Consider the following 16135-nt stretch of genomic DNA (forward strand, 5'->3'; position numbering starts at 1 on the left):
ACCCAGGAGGACCCCGCTATGGAGGAGACCCAGGAGGACCCCGCTATGGAGGAGACCCAGGAGGACCCCGCTATGGAGGAGACCCAGGAGGACCCCGCTATGGAGGAGACCCAGGAGGACCCCGCTATGGAGGAGACCCAGGAGGACCCCGCTATGGAGGAGACCCAGGAGGACCCCGCTATGGAGGAGACCCAGGAGGACCCCGCTATGGAGGAGACCCAGGAGGACCCCACTATGGAGGAGACCCAAGAGGACGCCCCTATGGAGGAGACCCAGGAGGACCCCGCTATGGAGGAGACATAAAGAGACTACATTTTACCAAAATGAACTTGAGTAACCAAAATCCTTCTGGGAAAACGTCTTGTGGACAGATGAGACCAAGATAGAGCTTTTTGGTAAAGCAAATCATTCTACTGTTTACCGAAAACGGAATGAGGCCTACAAAGAAAAGAACACAGAACCTACAGTGACATATGGGGGAGGTCAGTGATGTTTTGGGTTGTTTTGCTGCCTCTGGCACTGGGGGCCTTGAATGTGTACAAGACATCATGAAATCTGAGGATTACCAATGGATTTTGGGTCGCACTGTACAGCCCAGTGTCAGAAAGCTGGGTTTGTGTCCGAGATCTTGGGTCTTCCAGCAGGACAATGACCCCAAACATACGTCAAAAAGCCCCAGAAATGGATGACAACAAAGCGCTGGAGAGTTCTGAAGTGTCAGCAATGAGTCCAGATCTAAATCCCATTGATCACCTGTGGAGAGATCTTAAAGGGGTTCTCCACCATAAGGTGATTTTAGTACGTACCTGGCAGGCAGTAATGGACATGCTTATGAAGGATCTGCGCTTGTCTTGGGGCTAAACGGCCATGTTGTGAGATTACCATAACACTGTGGCTTCTTGTGAAATCATATTTCCTGTTTGAGTTTCCTTCTTTGCCTACAAATCCCATAATTCCATTTTCCTCATTCCCACACATCAGCCACCCCACCCATTGAAACATAAATGAGCTGCATCCATTCAAAAGACCTGTGATTTTCAATCAGGGTGCCTACAGCTGTTGCATTAGTTGCAGATTGATCTCTCTCTCCCACCAAGCGATCGCTCCACCCATTGAAGCAGACAGGCACCCTGTCATCAGCTGACTAGTGATGTCAGGTCTCGGCCGCATTGCAAGCTGGGAAAAATCTGAGACAACAGTCCTTTTGTATGCTGTTAAAAATAAATATTGGGGTGAAAATCACATAAGAATTGTGAGAAAACCGTCACACAGAGGTACAGACTATATTATGGACTACACTAACTTTACAGCCCCTGTAGCATAGTCAAATAAAAAAAAATTCCTGGAATACCCCTTTAAAATTACTGTTGGGAAAAGGCGCCTTCCAATAAGAGAGACCGGGAGCAGTTTGTAAAGGAAGAGTGGTCTAACATTCCGGCTGAGAGGTGTAAGAAGCTTATTGATGCTTATAGGAAGAGTGGTCCAACATTCCGGCTGAGAGGTGTAAGAAGCTTATTGATGGTTATAGGAAGACACTGATTTCACTTAATATTTGGTTGCGCACCCTTTGGAAAGAATAAGTTAAGGTGCCAATAATTTTGTCCAGACCATTTTTGGAGTTTGGTGACATTATGTCCAATTTGTTTTTTTTCCTCCTTTTTTGATTTAGTTCCAATACACACAAAGGGAATAAACATGTGTATAGCAAAACATGTGTTACTGCAATATATATATATATATATATATATATATATATATATATATATATACAGAGGAGAGGAGATCTATATATATATATACAGAGGAGAGGAGATCTATATATATATATATATACAGAGGAGAGGAGATCTATATATATATACAGAGGAGAGGAGATCTATCTATATATATATATATATATATATATATATATATATATACAGAGGAGAGGAGATCTATATATATATATATATATATATATATATATATATATATATATATATATATATATATATACAGAGGAGATCTATATATATATATATATATATATATATATATATACAGAGGAGAGGAGAGGAGATCTATATATATATATATATATATATATATATATATACACACAAAGGGAATAAACATGTGTATAGCAAAACCTGTGTTACTGCAATATATATATATATATACAGAGGAGAGGAGATCTATATATATATATATACACAGAGGAGAGGAGATCTCTCTCTATATATATATATATATATATATATATATATATATATATATATATATATATATATATATATACACACAAAGGGAATAAACATGTGTATAGCAAAACCTGTGTTACTGCAATATATATATATATATATATATATACAGAGGAGAGGAGATCTATATATATATATATATATATATACAGAGGAGAGGAGATCTATATATATATATATATATATATATATATATATATACACAAAGGGAATAAACATGTATATAGCAAAACTTGTGTTACTGCAATATATATATATACACAGAGGAGAGGAGATCTATATATATATATATATATATATATATATATATATATATATATATATATATATATATATATACACAAAGGGAATAAACATGTGTTACTGCAATCCTTTCCTGGGAGATATATATATATATAATAGGGAAGGATAGCATATTCATGCTACAGGGATCATATATAGGAATGGCTTTATGAAGACATATATTAACCTGTATTTAATGATATATTAACCCCTTAAGGACTGAGGGCGTACCTGTATCTGCGTGGCCCCGCGTCATAGCAGGTCGGGCCTGGCCTGTAACGGCCGGGACCCGTGGCTAATAGCGGGTGGCACTGATCGCGGTGCCGCACGCTATTAACCCTTTTAGACGCTGTGTTCAAAGTTGATCGCCACGTCGAAAGTGAAAGTAAACTACCCCCGGCTAGCTCAGGGGCTGTTCAGGATCGATGCGGTGAAATCCCGAACAGCTGTAGGACACGAGGAGGGTCCCCTTACCTGCCTCCTGGTGTCCGATCGCCAAATGACTGCTCAGTGCCTGAGATCCAGGCATGAGCAGTCAAGCGGCAGAATCATTGATCAATGTTATCCTATGAGAAACCATTGATCAATGTAAAAGATCAGTGTGTGCAGTGTTATAGGTCCCTATGGGATAACAATTATCAGTGTAAGAGATCAGTATGTGCAGTGTTATAGCCCCCTATGGGATAACAATGATCAGTGTAAGAGATCAGTGTGTGCAGTGTTATAGCCCCCTATGGGATAACAATGATCAGTGTAAGAGATCAGTATGTGCAGTGTTATAGCCCCCTATGGGATAACAATGATCAGTGTAAGAGATCAGTGTGTGCAGTGTTATAGCCCCCTATGGGATAACAATGATCAGTGTAAGAGATCAGTATGTGCAGTGTTATAGCCCCCTATGGGATAACAATGATCAGTGTAAGAGATCAGTGTGTGCAGTGTTATAGCCCCCTATGGGATAACAATGATCAGTGTAAGAGATCAGTATGTGCAGTGTTATAGCCCCCTATGGGATAACAATGATCAGTGTAAGAGATAAGTGTGTGCAGTAATATAGCCCCCCTTTGGGATAATAATAATCAGTGTAAGAGATCAGTGTGTGCAGTGTTATAGCTCCCTATGGAATAACTATGATCAGTGTAAGAGATCAGTGTGTGCAGTAATATAGCCCCCCCTATGGGAGCTATAACACTGCAAAAAAAAGAAGTGAAAAAAAAAAGTTAATATAATTTAACCCCTTCCTTAATAAAAGTTTGAATCACCCCCCTTTTCCTATTTAAAAAAAAAAAATTCCAAAGTCCAAAATAGTGCATTTTTGGTCTCTTTTTATATCATGAAAAAATTAATAAAAAGCGATCAATAAGTCCGATCAATGCAAAAATGGTACCGAGAAAAACTTCAGATCACAGAAGATGACAATATTACACGTATACATTTTCCTGCATGTAGTTAGGATTTTTTTCCAGAAGTGCGACAAAATCCAACCTATATAAGTAGGGGATCATTTTAACCGTATGGACCTAAAGAATAATGATAAGGGGTCATTTTTACCGAAATATGCACTGCGTAGAAATGGAAGCCCCCAAAATTACAAAATGCAAAAATCATTGTCGCTCAATGATTTTATTTTTGTGGGTAAAATGACTGATGTTATTACAAAGTAGAATTGGTGGCGCAAAGAATAAGACATCGTATGGATTTGTAGGTGCAAAATTAAACTGCTTATACAGATGAATGTAAATGCTACAGTGCATGCTGGGAGTTGTAGTTTTGCAGCAGCTGAAGGCACACTGGTTAGGAACCATTGCTTTAGATGACTTGTATAAGCAATCATTAAACTGCTTATACAGATGAATGTAAATGCTACAGTGCATGCTGGGAGTTGTAGTTTTGGAGCAGCTGAAGGCACACTGGTTAGGAACCATTGCTTTAGATGACTTGTATAAGCAATCATTAAACTGCTTATACAGATGAATGTAAATGCTACAGCGCATGCTGGGAGTTGTAGTTTTGGAGCAGCTGAAGGCACACTGGTTAGGAACCATTGCTTTAGATGACTTGTATAAGCAATCATTAAACTGCTTATACAGATGAATGTAAATGCTACAGCGCATGCTGGGAGTTGTAGTTTTGGAGCAGCTGAAGGCACACTGGTTAGGAACCATTGCTTTAGATGACTTGTATAAGCAATCATTAAACTGCTTATACAGATGAATGTAAATGCTACAGCGCATGCTGGGAGTTGTAGTTTTGGAGCAGCTGAAGGCACACTGGTTAGGAACCACTGCTCTAGATGACTTGTATAAGCAATCATTAAACTGCTTATACAGATGAATGTAAATGCTACAATGCATGCTGGGAGTTGTAGTTTTGCAGCAGCTGAAGGCACACCGGTTAGGAACCACTGCTCTAGACGATGGCGGGTTATTTGGTACCGATATAATAAGATGTTATAATATGAAAGATAAAACATGGCAAACTGTCTGCCATGTTGTATGAATTCTCCCTAGAAATGTGTATTCCATTCAATGATTGCAGAGGTATTATCTCTTCTAAGAGACAGAAAGCAAATGTAAGACAATGGAGTCTACAGGGATTTCACCAATGACGGAGTCTTCAGAGAAGCCAATAAAAGATAAGTTTCTATCTTAACTGTCTTAGTGGAGATTTAAACACAATCGGTTTTATATGTAGTTTTAGTGACACCGGGGACGTCCGTCAACAAGATGCAGATTCAGCCAGAAGGGTTAACCCCTTAAGGACCAGGATTTTTTTCCGTTTTTTTGCACTTTAATTTTTTCCTCCTCACCTTTAAAAAATCATAGGTCTTAATTAGAGATGAGCGAACTTACAGTAAATTCGATTTGTCGCGAACTTCTCGGCTCAGCAGTTGATGACTTTTCCTGCATAAATTAGTTCAGCTTTCAGGTGCTCCGGTGGGCTGGAAAAGGTGGATACAGTATTAGGAGACTCTTTCCTAGGACTGTATCCACCTTTTCCAGCCCACCGGAGCACCCGAAAGCTGAACTAATTTATGCAGGAAAAGTCATCAACTGCCGAGCAGAGAAGTTCGCGACGAATCGAATTTACTGTAAGTTCGCTCATCTCTAATTAAGACTTTAATTTTTTCCTCCTCACCTTTAAAAAATCATAAGTGCAAAAAACGGAAAAAAATCCTGGTCCTTAAGGGGTTAACCCTTCTGGCTGAATCTGCATCTTGTTGACGGACGTCCCCGGTGTCACTAAAACTACATATAAAACCGATTGTGTTTAAATCTCCACTAAGACAGTTAAGATAGAAACTTATCTTTTATTGGCTTCTCTGAAGACTCCGTCATTGGTGAAATCCCTGTAGACTCCATTGTCTCACATTTGCTTTCTGTCTCTTAGAAGAGATAATACCTCTGCAATCATTGAATGGAATACACATTTCTAGGGAGAATTCATACAACATGGCAGACAGTTTGCCATATTTTATCTTTCATATTATAACATCTTATTATATCGGTACCAAATAACCCGCCATCATCTAGAGCAGTGGTTCCTAACCGGTGTGCCTTCAGCTGCTGCAAAACTACAACTCCCAGCATGCATTGTAGCATTTACATTCATCTGTATAAGCAGTTTAATGATTGCTTATACAAGTCATCTAAAGCAGTGGTTCCTAACCAGTGTGCCTTCAGCTGCTCCAAAACTACAACTCCCAGCATGCGCTGTAGCATTTACATTCATCTGTATAAGCAGTTTAATGATTGCTTATACAAGTCATCTAAAGCAATGGTTCCTAACCGGTGTGTCTTCGGCTGCTGCAAAACTACAACTCCCAGCATGCACTGTAGCATTTACATTCATCTGTATAAGCAGTTTAACCCCTTAAGGACGCAGACAATTTTTTATTTTTACGTTTTCGTTTTTTCCTCCTCGCCTTCAAAATATCATAACTTTTTAATATTTTCATCCACAGACTTGTACCTTTGCGCTTGTTTTTTGCGCGACCGGTTGTCCGTTGTAATGCCATCACTCACTTTACCATAAAATGTAGGGTGCAACCAAAAAAATACTACCGTATTTTTCGCCGTATAAGACGCACTTTTTCTTCCCCAATACTGGGGGGAAAAAGTCGGTGCGTCTTATACGGCGAATACACCCCTATCGGGCCGGTCCCTGCGGCCATCAACGGCCGGGACCCGCGGCTAATACAGGACATCACCGATCGCGGTGATGCCCTGTATTAACCCTTCAGACGCGGCGATCAAAGCTGACCGCCGCGTCTGAAGGGAAAGTGACACTAACCCGGCTGTTCAGCGATTTCACCGCGGCGTCCCGAACAGCCCGACTGAATAGCCGGGTTAGTGCTTACAGGACACCGGGAGGGACCTTACCTGCCTCCTCGGTGTCTTCTCCGTTCAGGGATCCCCTGTATGGCCGGCGCTCTCCTTCCTCGTCGTCGCGTACGTGCATCGGTGTTCGTAACGACGTGATGGCAGCGACGGAGAGCGAGGATACCCGGCCGGCAGCAGAGACGTTCCGGAGCGACGGGGACACGGTGACAGCGATGGAGCGACATCCAGGGCAGCGGTGACGGGTCCGGAGCGGCGGGGACAAGTGAGTATTACCTCCTATGCAGTGGTCTTCAATCTGCGGACCTCCAGATGTTGCAAAACTACAACTCCCAGCATGCCCGGACAGCCAACGGCTGTCCGGGCCTGCTGGGAGTTGTAGTTTTGCAACATCTGGAGGTCCGCAGGTTGAAGACCACTATTGGGTTCAAAATCTTTATTTTTTTAGATTTTGCACTTATAAATTTGCTAATTTGGAAGGTTTCGTTTTCACGCCGTACAATTTACAGTAAAAATGACGTGTTCTTTATTCTTTGGGTCAATACGATTAAAATGATTCCCATGATAACATACTTTTCTATTACTGTTGCACTTGAAAAAAATCGCAAACTTTTTAACCAAGTTAGTACGTTTAAAATCCCCCTATTTTGAAGACCTCTAACATTTTCATTTTTCCGTATAAGCGGCGGTATGAGGGCTCATTTTTTGCGCCGTGATCTGTACTTTTTATTGATGCCATATTTGCTTATATAAAGCTTTTAATACATTTTTTATTAATTTTTTTTGGGAATAAAATGTTATAAAAAAGCAGCTACTTTGGACTTTATTTTTTTTTACGTTCACGCCGTTCACCATACGGTATCATTAACATTTTATTTTAATAGTTCAGATAGTTACGCATGCGGCGATACCAAATATGTATATAAAATATTTTTTAACACTTTTTTGGGTGAAATAGGGAAAATGGGACAATTTACGTTTTTATTGGGGGAGGGGTTTTTTCAAATTTTTTTTACTTTTATTTTTTTACTTTAATTTTTACAATTTAATAGTCCCCATAGGGGACTATTTATAGCAATAATTCGATTGCTAATACTGTTCAGTGCTATTTATAGGACATAGCACTGATCAGGGTTATCGGTCATCCTCTGCTCTGGTCTGCGGGAAGGCAGATCAGAGCAGAAGACGCCGGTAAGGCAGTGGAGGCAGGTGAGGGGACCTCCGTCTGCCGTGCTGCCGCGGTGATCCGATCATCCATTTAAGTGACCGCGATGTTGCAGATGCCATGATCTGTATTGATCACGGCATCTGAGGGGTTAATGGCGGACGATCGCGGATGTCCGCCATTACCGGCGGGTCCCTGGCTGCGATCAACCGCTACAAAAACTGCAACTCCCAAGATGCACTGTAGCATTTTCATTGATTTGTATAAGCAATCAAACGTTTGCTCATACAAGTCCTCTTGAGCAGTGATTCCCAATCAGGGTGCTTCTAGCTGTTGCAAAATCACAACTCCCACAATGCACTGTAGCAATAACATTGATCTGTATAAGCAGTTTAATGATTGCTTATACAAGTCATCTGAGGCAGTGGTTCCCAACCAGTGTACAAAACTACAACTCCTACAATGCACTGTAGCATTGACATTCATCTGTATGAGCAATCATATAATTGCTTATACGAGTCATCTAGAACAGTGGTTCCCAACCAGTGTGCTTCCATCTGTTGCAAAATTACAACTACCACAATGGACTTTAGCATTTACATTGATCTGTAGGAGCAATTGAGTGATTGCTTATACAAGTCATCTAAAGCATTGGTTCCCAATCAGTGTGCAAAACAACAACTCCCACAATGCACTGTAGCATTAACATTGATCTGTATAAGCAATCATATGTTTGCTCATGCAAGTCCTCTTGGGCAGTGGTTCCCAACCAGTTTGCTTCCATCTGTTGCAAAATTACAACTCCCACGATGCACTGTAGCAATAACCTTGATCTGTATAAGCAGTTTAATGATTGCTTATACAAGTCCTCTAGAGCAGTGGTTCCTAACACTGTCTGCCTTCAGCTGCTGCAAAAACTACAACTCCCAGCATGCACTGTAGCATTTTTATTGATTTGTATAAGCAATCAAACGTTTGCTTATACAAGTCCTCTTGAGCAGTGATTCCCAATCAGGGGGCTTCTAGCTGTTGCAAAACTACAACTCCCAGCTTGCCCGGACAGCCTTTGGCTGTCCGGGCATGCTGGGAGTTGTAGTTTTGCCACAGCTGTAGGCACCCTGATTGGGAAGCACTGAATTTTTGGGCACGATCCAAAAACTTTTCCAAACTTTTTGTAAGTTGTTCACACCCCTCTTCTTCATAAGGAAGCATTGAGGTCATGTGACCTTTAAAAAAAAAAAAAATACAGTTCCGGGGGGGGGGGTTATACACTATGTAGTATTTCCTATCCCCCCTCTTTCTAGGTGCTGATGGGAGATGCCGGTGAAGATGCGGAGTGTCACGCAGCCAAGCTTCTGGAAGTAATCGTCCTGCAGTGTAAAGGAAGAGGGATCGATCAGGTAATTTATTATTTTTTTATTTTTTTTTTGTGTTTTTGGTTTTTTTATACTTTGCATAGTTACACTGAACCCCCCATTATTACTTTTTTTTAATATAATTTTTTTGTACCCCCATTCAAGTTGATTCAGCCAAACTGCAATTCCAGATGTAGCCACTAGTGGTGCTGTTTCAGGATGGGGTAGCAGCATCCCATTCATTCTGTTTCTGGATTTTTCACAATTTTTGGGACCCCCTCATATAACCTAGCGGCTCCGCCCTATTGACTTGTTTTAGACAAGAAGTCCTAGAATGAGTCTATGGGATGACACTAGGGGGCGCTGTTTCCTGCCCAGTAGATGATCATTATGTTTTTGTTTTTTCCCCCCAGTGTATCCCGCTCTTCGTAGAAGCCGTGCTGGAACGATTGACGCGAGGGGTTAAATCCAGCGAGTTGCGCACCATGTGTCTCCAGGTGGTCATCGCCGCCTTGTACTATAACCCGCCACTGCTCATGAGCACCCTGGAACAGATCCGGTTCCCGCACAGCGCCGAGCCCATCACCGCGCAGTTCGTCAACCAATGGGTGAACGACACAGACTGCTTCCTGGGGCAAGTTCTCCCATCATCTGTATATATATAGAGAGAGAAAATAGTTATATACCTGCCCTCCAGCTCTATCTGTATACTGCTGCTATCTCTATGGGATCAGTATATAGAGTATTTATACACATCCCCTCCAGCTCTATCTGTATACTGCTGCTATCTCTATGGGATCAGTATATATAGTAGTTATACACCTCCCCTCCAGCTCTATCGGTATACTGCTGCTATCTCTATGGGATCAGTATATATAGTAGTTATACACCTCCCCTCCAGCTCTATCGGTATACTGCTGCTATCTCTATAAGATCAGGATATATAGTAGTTATACACCTCCCCTCCAGCTCTATCAGTATACTGCTGCTGCTATCTCTATGGGATCAGGATATATAGTAGTTATACACCTCCCTTCCAGCTCTATCTGTATACTGCTGCTGCTATCTATATGGGATCTGGGTATATAGTAGTTATACACCTCCCCCTCCAGCTCTATCTGTATGCTGCTGCTATCTCTATGGGATCAGGATATATAGTAGTTATACACCTCCCCTCCAGCTCTATCTGTATACTGCTGCTATCTCTTTGGGATCAGTATATAGAGTATTTATCCCCCTCCCCTCCAGCTCTATCTGTATACTGCTGCTATCTCTATGGGATCAGTATACATAGTAGTTATACACCTCCCCTCCAGCTCTATCTGTATACTGCTGCTATCTCTATGGGATCAGGATATATAGTAGTTATACACCTCCCCTCCAGCTCTATTTGTATACTGCTGCTATCTCTATGGTATCAGGATATATAGTAGTTATACACCTCCCCTCCAGCTCTATCTGTATACTGCTGCTATCTGTATGGGATCAGGATATATAGTAGTTATACACCTCCCCTCCAGCTCTATCTGTATTCTGCTGCTGCTAGTGAGCAGGTGGAAGCCCCCCGGGACATGTGTAACCTATAGCCTCCCAGTGGTCAGGCCTGTCTGTGGAGATGGTGTAATCTTATGTTGTCGCCGACTATAGTGATTTAGATATATCTGTGACTTACAAGCTACATTTTACCTGCAGGTTACACGACCGTAAGATGTGCATCATCGGCCTCAGCATCCTCATGGACCTCCCCAGCAGACCCCCCGCAGTCAGCGCTGTAGCCTCCGTCATCGTGCCTTCCATTCTCCTCCTGTTCCTCGGACTGAAGCAAGTGTGCGCTCACCGCGACCATCCAGACAGGCGGGCGGCGTCACGAGCTGCTAAAGGCGAAACGGAGGAAAATGGTAAGTGATTGGCCGTCCTGGCATGCTGAGAGTTGTAGTTTTACAACAGGCACACTGGTTCCCATTGATCTGTATAAGCAATGAAACGATTGCTTATACAAGACCTCTAGAGTATAGTATTACATTGATCCATTAGATCGGTGCAGCGATTCCTTCTATAGGCTTATTATACGGATTTCTGTTGTTCCATTTTAGAGGAAATCCCGAGTGACGAAGAGGAGTCCAGCAGCCAGGCCATGCAGGAGAACGCCGGAGAGGACGAGGAGGATGATGACGATGAGGACTGGGACGACGAAGCCTTAGAAGAAACGGCGCTGGAGGCGTATAACACCCCCCTGGACTGTCAGGAGGCCCTGGACGAATATCAGTTCTTCACAGACTCCTTGCTGGGTGAGTTACCTGCAGCACGTTCCGGCATCACAAAACTAAACAAAACAAAAAACAATTATTATTAATAAAAAGTATATATTTAATAAAAATAATTGTATATTAGTAAAAAAAAATATATATTAATGAATGAAAAAGATTATAATAAAAATAATTGATATTAATAAAAAAGTATATTCGTAAATTAAAATATTTATTTATAAAAATTATTTATATGAATACATAAAAAATATATGAATAAAAAATTATGCTTTTATATTAGTAAAAAATTTATAAAAATAAATTATTAAATAACATTTATGAAAATAAATAAGTATATTAATAAACAAAAATAATGAATATTAATACATCAATTATAAAAAAAAATACATTTATATTAAGAAAAATATAATAGTAATAAAAATTATTTATATGATTAAATAAAAATATCTAAATAAATAAATAAAAAAAAAATTATATGAATACATAAAAAATATATAAATAAAGTGTTTATATTAGTAAAATATTTCTAATAAACAAATAATGAATATTAAATAACACTTATATAAATAAATTAATATATTTAAATAAAAAATATTAATATTATTTAATATTAATGCATAAATTATAAAAAAAATATGTTTATATTAATAAAAATATAATAGTAATAAAAATAATTAGTATGAAGAAATAAAAAGATATTAATAAATAAAAATTAATATTAAAGGACATCTGCAGCGATAACAAATCATCCCCTATCTACAAGATAGGGTATGTGTTTGATCGCGGGGGTCCGACCGCTGGGACCCCCAGCAATCTCCCAGACGGGCCCTGGCATTGCCGTTCTGTGAGAGCTGCTAATGCGCGTGCGTCTACCTCATTGAGGTCGACGGTACGCCCCCTCCCCATACAGCTCTATGGGAGAGGCAGGAGGCACGAACGCTGTATCCCCGCCTTTCCCATAGAAATACATGGAGGAGGAGTGTCAGCCGCAGCATCACGCCTTAGAGCAGAAACCCCTGACCCCCAGTATATGTCACCCTCAGGTATACAGAGCAGAGACCCCGCTTGGTATCACTCTCTGACCGCCACGCTCAGCAACGACCAGAAGAAGCAGGTGCAGGAGATCTACGTATTGTCGGAGCAGAGGAAGAACGCAGCCGGTGAGTGACGGGCGGGAAAGAAAAACCGCCATGTTGTTCACGTAAAGAAAACTCATGTGAGGCCAATATCTCCTCCATGGAGTCCCGTATGGAAAACGGAAGCTGCAGCCGTTCTCGTCGAGATAGGGGACATCTATAAGATGGGATCTCTGTACTGTCTGCTTCTCCTCCAATCAGATTGGAGCAGAGACACTTGATTGACAGGATCTAGGCTATGTTCTTCCAGTCTTCCATTGTGTGAATTGTAGCCTCAGTTCCCTGTTCTTAGCTGAGGGGATTGGCCTCAGCTGCTGTAGCCCATCTGCCTCAAGATTGGACGTGTTGTGCGTTCATTATTGTTATCTTGCTGTAACCTCGAACCAGTCTGCCCATTCTCCTCTGACATCAACCACGCATTTTACTCCACACGACTGCACCAACAATCATAGCACGAGTCACTTAAACTCACTAGCACAAACTTGTAGCGCAAGGTTTACTAAAATGTGTACGCTTTTTAGAGATTTATGATTTGCGCATTTTTCAAAACTTTTTTTTTAAAAGTTGTTATTGATGGCTTGATTGTTGGTGCAGTTGTGTGGAGGAAAATGTGGTGTTGAGAATGCGCAGACTGGTTCGAGATTAGAGGAGAATGGGCAGACTGGTTCGAGATTGCAGAAAGGCAACAGTAATTAATTCAATCTTCCATGAACGCACAACACGTCCAACCTTGAGGCAGATGGGCTACAGCAGCAGAGGTCAATCCTCTCAGCTGAGAATATTCGGCCATAGACATCTTATCCCCTATCCTAGTGGTGTCACACCACGCCCCCTCCATTCATGTCTATGGGAGGGGGCGTGACGGTAGTCACGCCCCCTCCCATAGACATGAATGGAGGGGGCGTGGTGTGACCTCACAAGGAGGCGTGGCTTGACCTCACATCTCCAGTCCCAGAAACACAGAGGTTTCCGAGACTGGACCTTCTTCAGTATGTAGAGAGAGATATTTGGTTTTATTGATTTGCCTGGATTCAATTGTAACGCACCCTCAGCTGTGAGCAGCCATAGTTCAAGACACGTTTCCTAGTCACTGAAAGCAAGCAGAGATGTAATAGATGAATTATAACGTTAAGTGTTTTATTATAAGGTGACGTCATTATATTGTATACATTTTATATTTTGCTAACTTTAACTTTTTTCCCTTCAGCGTCACGGAAACTTGAACAGCAGCTGTCGACGCAAACGGTCTGCGCTTCGCAACTCGCAGGCCAGTGAATGGGGACGTTGCAAGGAACTCTGGGATGTCTGCATTTACATATTTTGTAAAACTCACTGACGTTGCGCAGGGGAGATGGACGCGGCGGTGGACCTATGATACGAGGAGACGACCTGCCAAGTTCCGGACTGTGAAGAAGACGAAGGAGGGGGGGGGGTTTGAATATTTTTTTTTTTTCCCCAGGCTTGGGTAACTGTGTCACAGATCGAGGACTGGCTGCAGTGAATCTGGAACCCCGGTTCTTACGGCTTCCGCACTTTTACTCATTCCTTTTGTTTGCCACCGTACTGTGAAGGACTGAAATGCTGATGTGCTTCTGGCCCCGCCCCTGAGGAGCATTAGGATGGACTGAATTATGTGTCTTTTAAGTCTGTTTACTCATGTAACACTGAAGGCCGGCCTTTTCCATCCTCCTCTTTAAATAGAGAGATTGTGTTAATTTGCGGCACAAATTATAAGCTGGCGCCAGATCTCTGTCTTACCGATCTAAGAAAACAACAGATAAATAAAACATGGAAAATTTGTAATTCGGCAATTTTTATAATAGCTGTATATCGTGTATCCAAGCTGGAGCCTTCATGTATCCCAACTGTATCCAATCATGTATCAAGGCTGAGGGGACTCAAAAGTGTACTAGAGCCTCCATGTTTCCAAATTTTATCTCCTCTTATATTTAGGTTAGAGGCACCATACAACTCATGTTGAATTCAGGCTATATGAGATATGGTTGGGATGAGATACCAGGGTCCTAGAGCCCCCTACAGTTTTCCATACTTTATACTCGCTGCTGAAAAAAAATAAAGGGAACACTAAGATAACACATCGTAGATCTGAATGCATGAACTAATCGTATGAAAAACTTTCATCTTTACAGCAGAACGTTCTCCACGGCGTCTCCAGACTCTGTCACGTCTGTCACATGTGCTCAGTGTGAACCTGCTTTCATCTGTGAAGAGCACAGGGCACCAGTGTCAAATTTACCAATCTTGGTGTTCTCTGGCAAATGCCAAACGTCCTGCACGGTGTTGGGCTGTAAGCACATCCCCCACCTGTGGACGTCGGGCCCTCATACCACCCTCATGGAGTCTGTTTCTGACCGTTTGAGTGGACACATGCACATTTGTGGCCTGCTGGAGGTCATTTTGCAGGGCTCTGGCAGTGCTCCTCCTGCTCCTCCTTACACAAAGGCGGAGGTAGCGGTCCTGCTGCTGGGTTGTTACCCCCCTCCGGCCTCCTCCACGTCTCCTGATGTACTGGCCTGTCTCCTGGTAGCGTCTCCATGCTCTGGACACTACGCTGACAGACACGGCAAACCTTCTTGCCACAGCTCGCATTGATGTGCCATCCTGGATGAGCGGCACTACCTGAGCCACTTGTGTGGGTTGTAGACTCCGTCTCATGCTACCACTAGAGTGAAAGCACCGCCAGCATTCAAAAGTGACCAAAACATCAGCCAGGAAGCATAGGAACTGAGAAGTGGTCTGTGGTCACCACCTGCAGAACCACTCCTTTATTGGTGGTGTCTTGCTAATTGCCTATAATTTCCACGTGTTGTCTGTTCCATGTGAAATTGATTGTCAATCAGTGTTCTTCCTGAGTGGACAGTGGGATCTCACAGAAGTGTCAGTGACTTGGAGTCACATTGTGTTCCCTTTATGTTTTTGAGTGTTGTATCATCTTTACATTCAGCCAGAAGATCTCTCTCTATTTATCTGTGGGTATATAGATTACAGTTCTGCTTTATACAGCAACTCACAAGTGACGTCTTCTAAAATCAGCGTCGTTCCCTTCTCTTCTCCATCCGGTTCGCGCCATCATGACGATTTCTTCCAGCCACAAATCTGCAAAACAAACCTGTTGGTCTCCGCACTTTACCAGCATCAGCCTCCAGACAAGTGAGGAGGAATACAGGGGTTATAGGTGTAAAGGGGTAACAGAGGGGTGCAGAAAGGTGTATATGGGGGACAGGTGTGTAGAGGAGTGTACATGGGTGACAGAGGAGTGTACATGGGTGACAGAAGGGTGGGGGTGTAGAAGAGTGTACATGGGTGACGTAGGTGTAAGGGGTGACAAT

General features: G+C 42.0%; 1 protein-coding gene across 1 annotated transcript in view; it reads left to right on the forward strand.

The window, feature by feature from the left end:
- IPO8 (importin 8) overlaps positions 1 to 14868 on the forward strand; it is a 34197-nt gene extending 19329 nt beyond the window's left edge. The window contains exons 20-25 of the mRNA XM_056517780.1: positions 9332 to 9427; positions 9796 to 10016; positions 11075 to 11280; positions 11476 to 11670; positions 12693 to 12809; positions 13993 to 14868. Coding sequence (XP_056373755.1) covers positions 9332 to 9427; positions 9796 to 10016; positions 11075 to 11280; positions 11476 to 11670; positions 12693 to 12809; positions 13993 to 14060 — 903 coding nt within the window. The 3' untranslated portion in view covers positions 14061 to 14868. The remainder of the gene's footprint in view (positions 1 to 9331; positions 9428 to 9795; positions 10017 to 11074; positions 11281 to 11475; positions 11671 to 12692; positions 12810 to 13992) is intronic.
- The last annotated feature ends 1267 nt before the right edge of the window (positions 14869 to 16135 follow it).

This window comes from Hyla sarda, chromosome 4, assembly GCF_029499605.1.
Source record: "Hyla sarda isolate aHylSar1 chromosome 4, aHylSar1.hap1, whole genome shotgun sequence".
Classification (NCBI taxonomy): Eukaryota; Metazoa; Chordata; class Amphibia; order Anura; family Hylidae; genus Hyla; species Hyla sarda.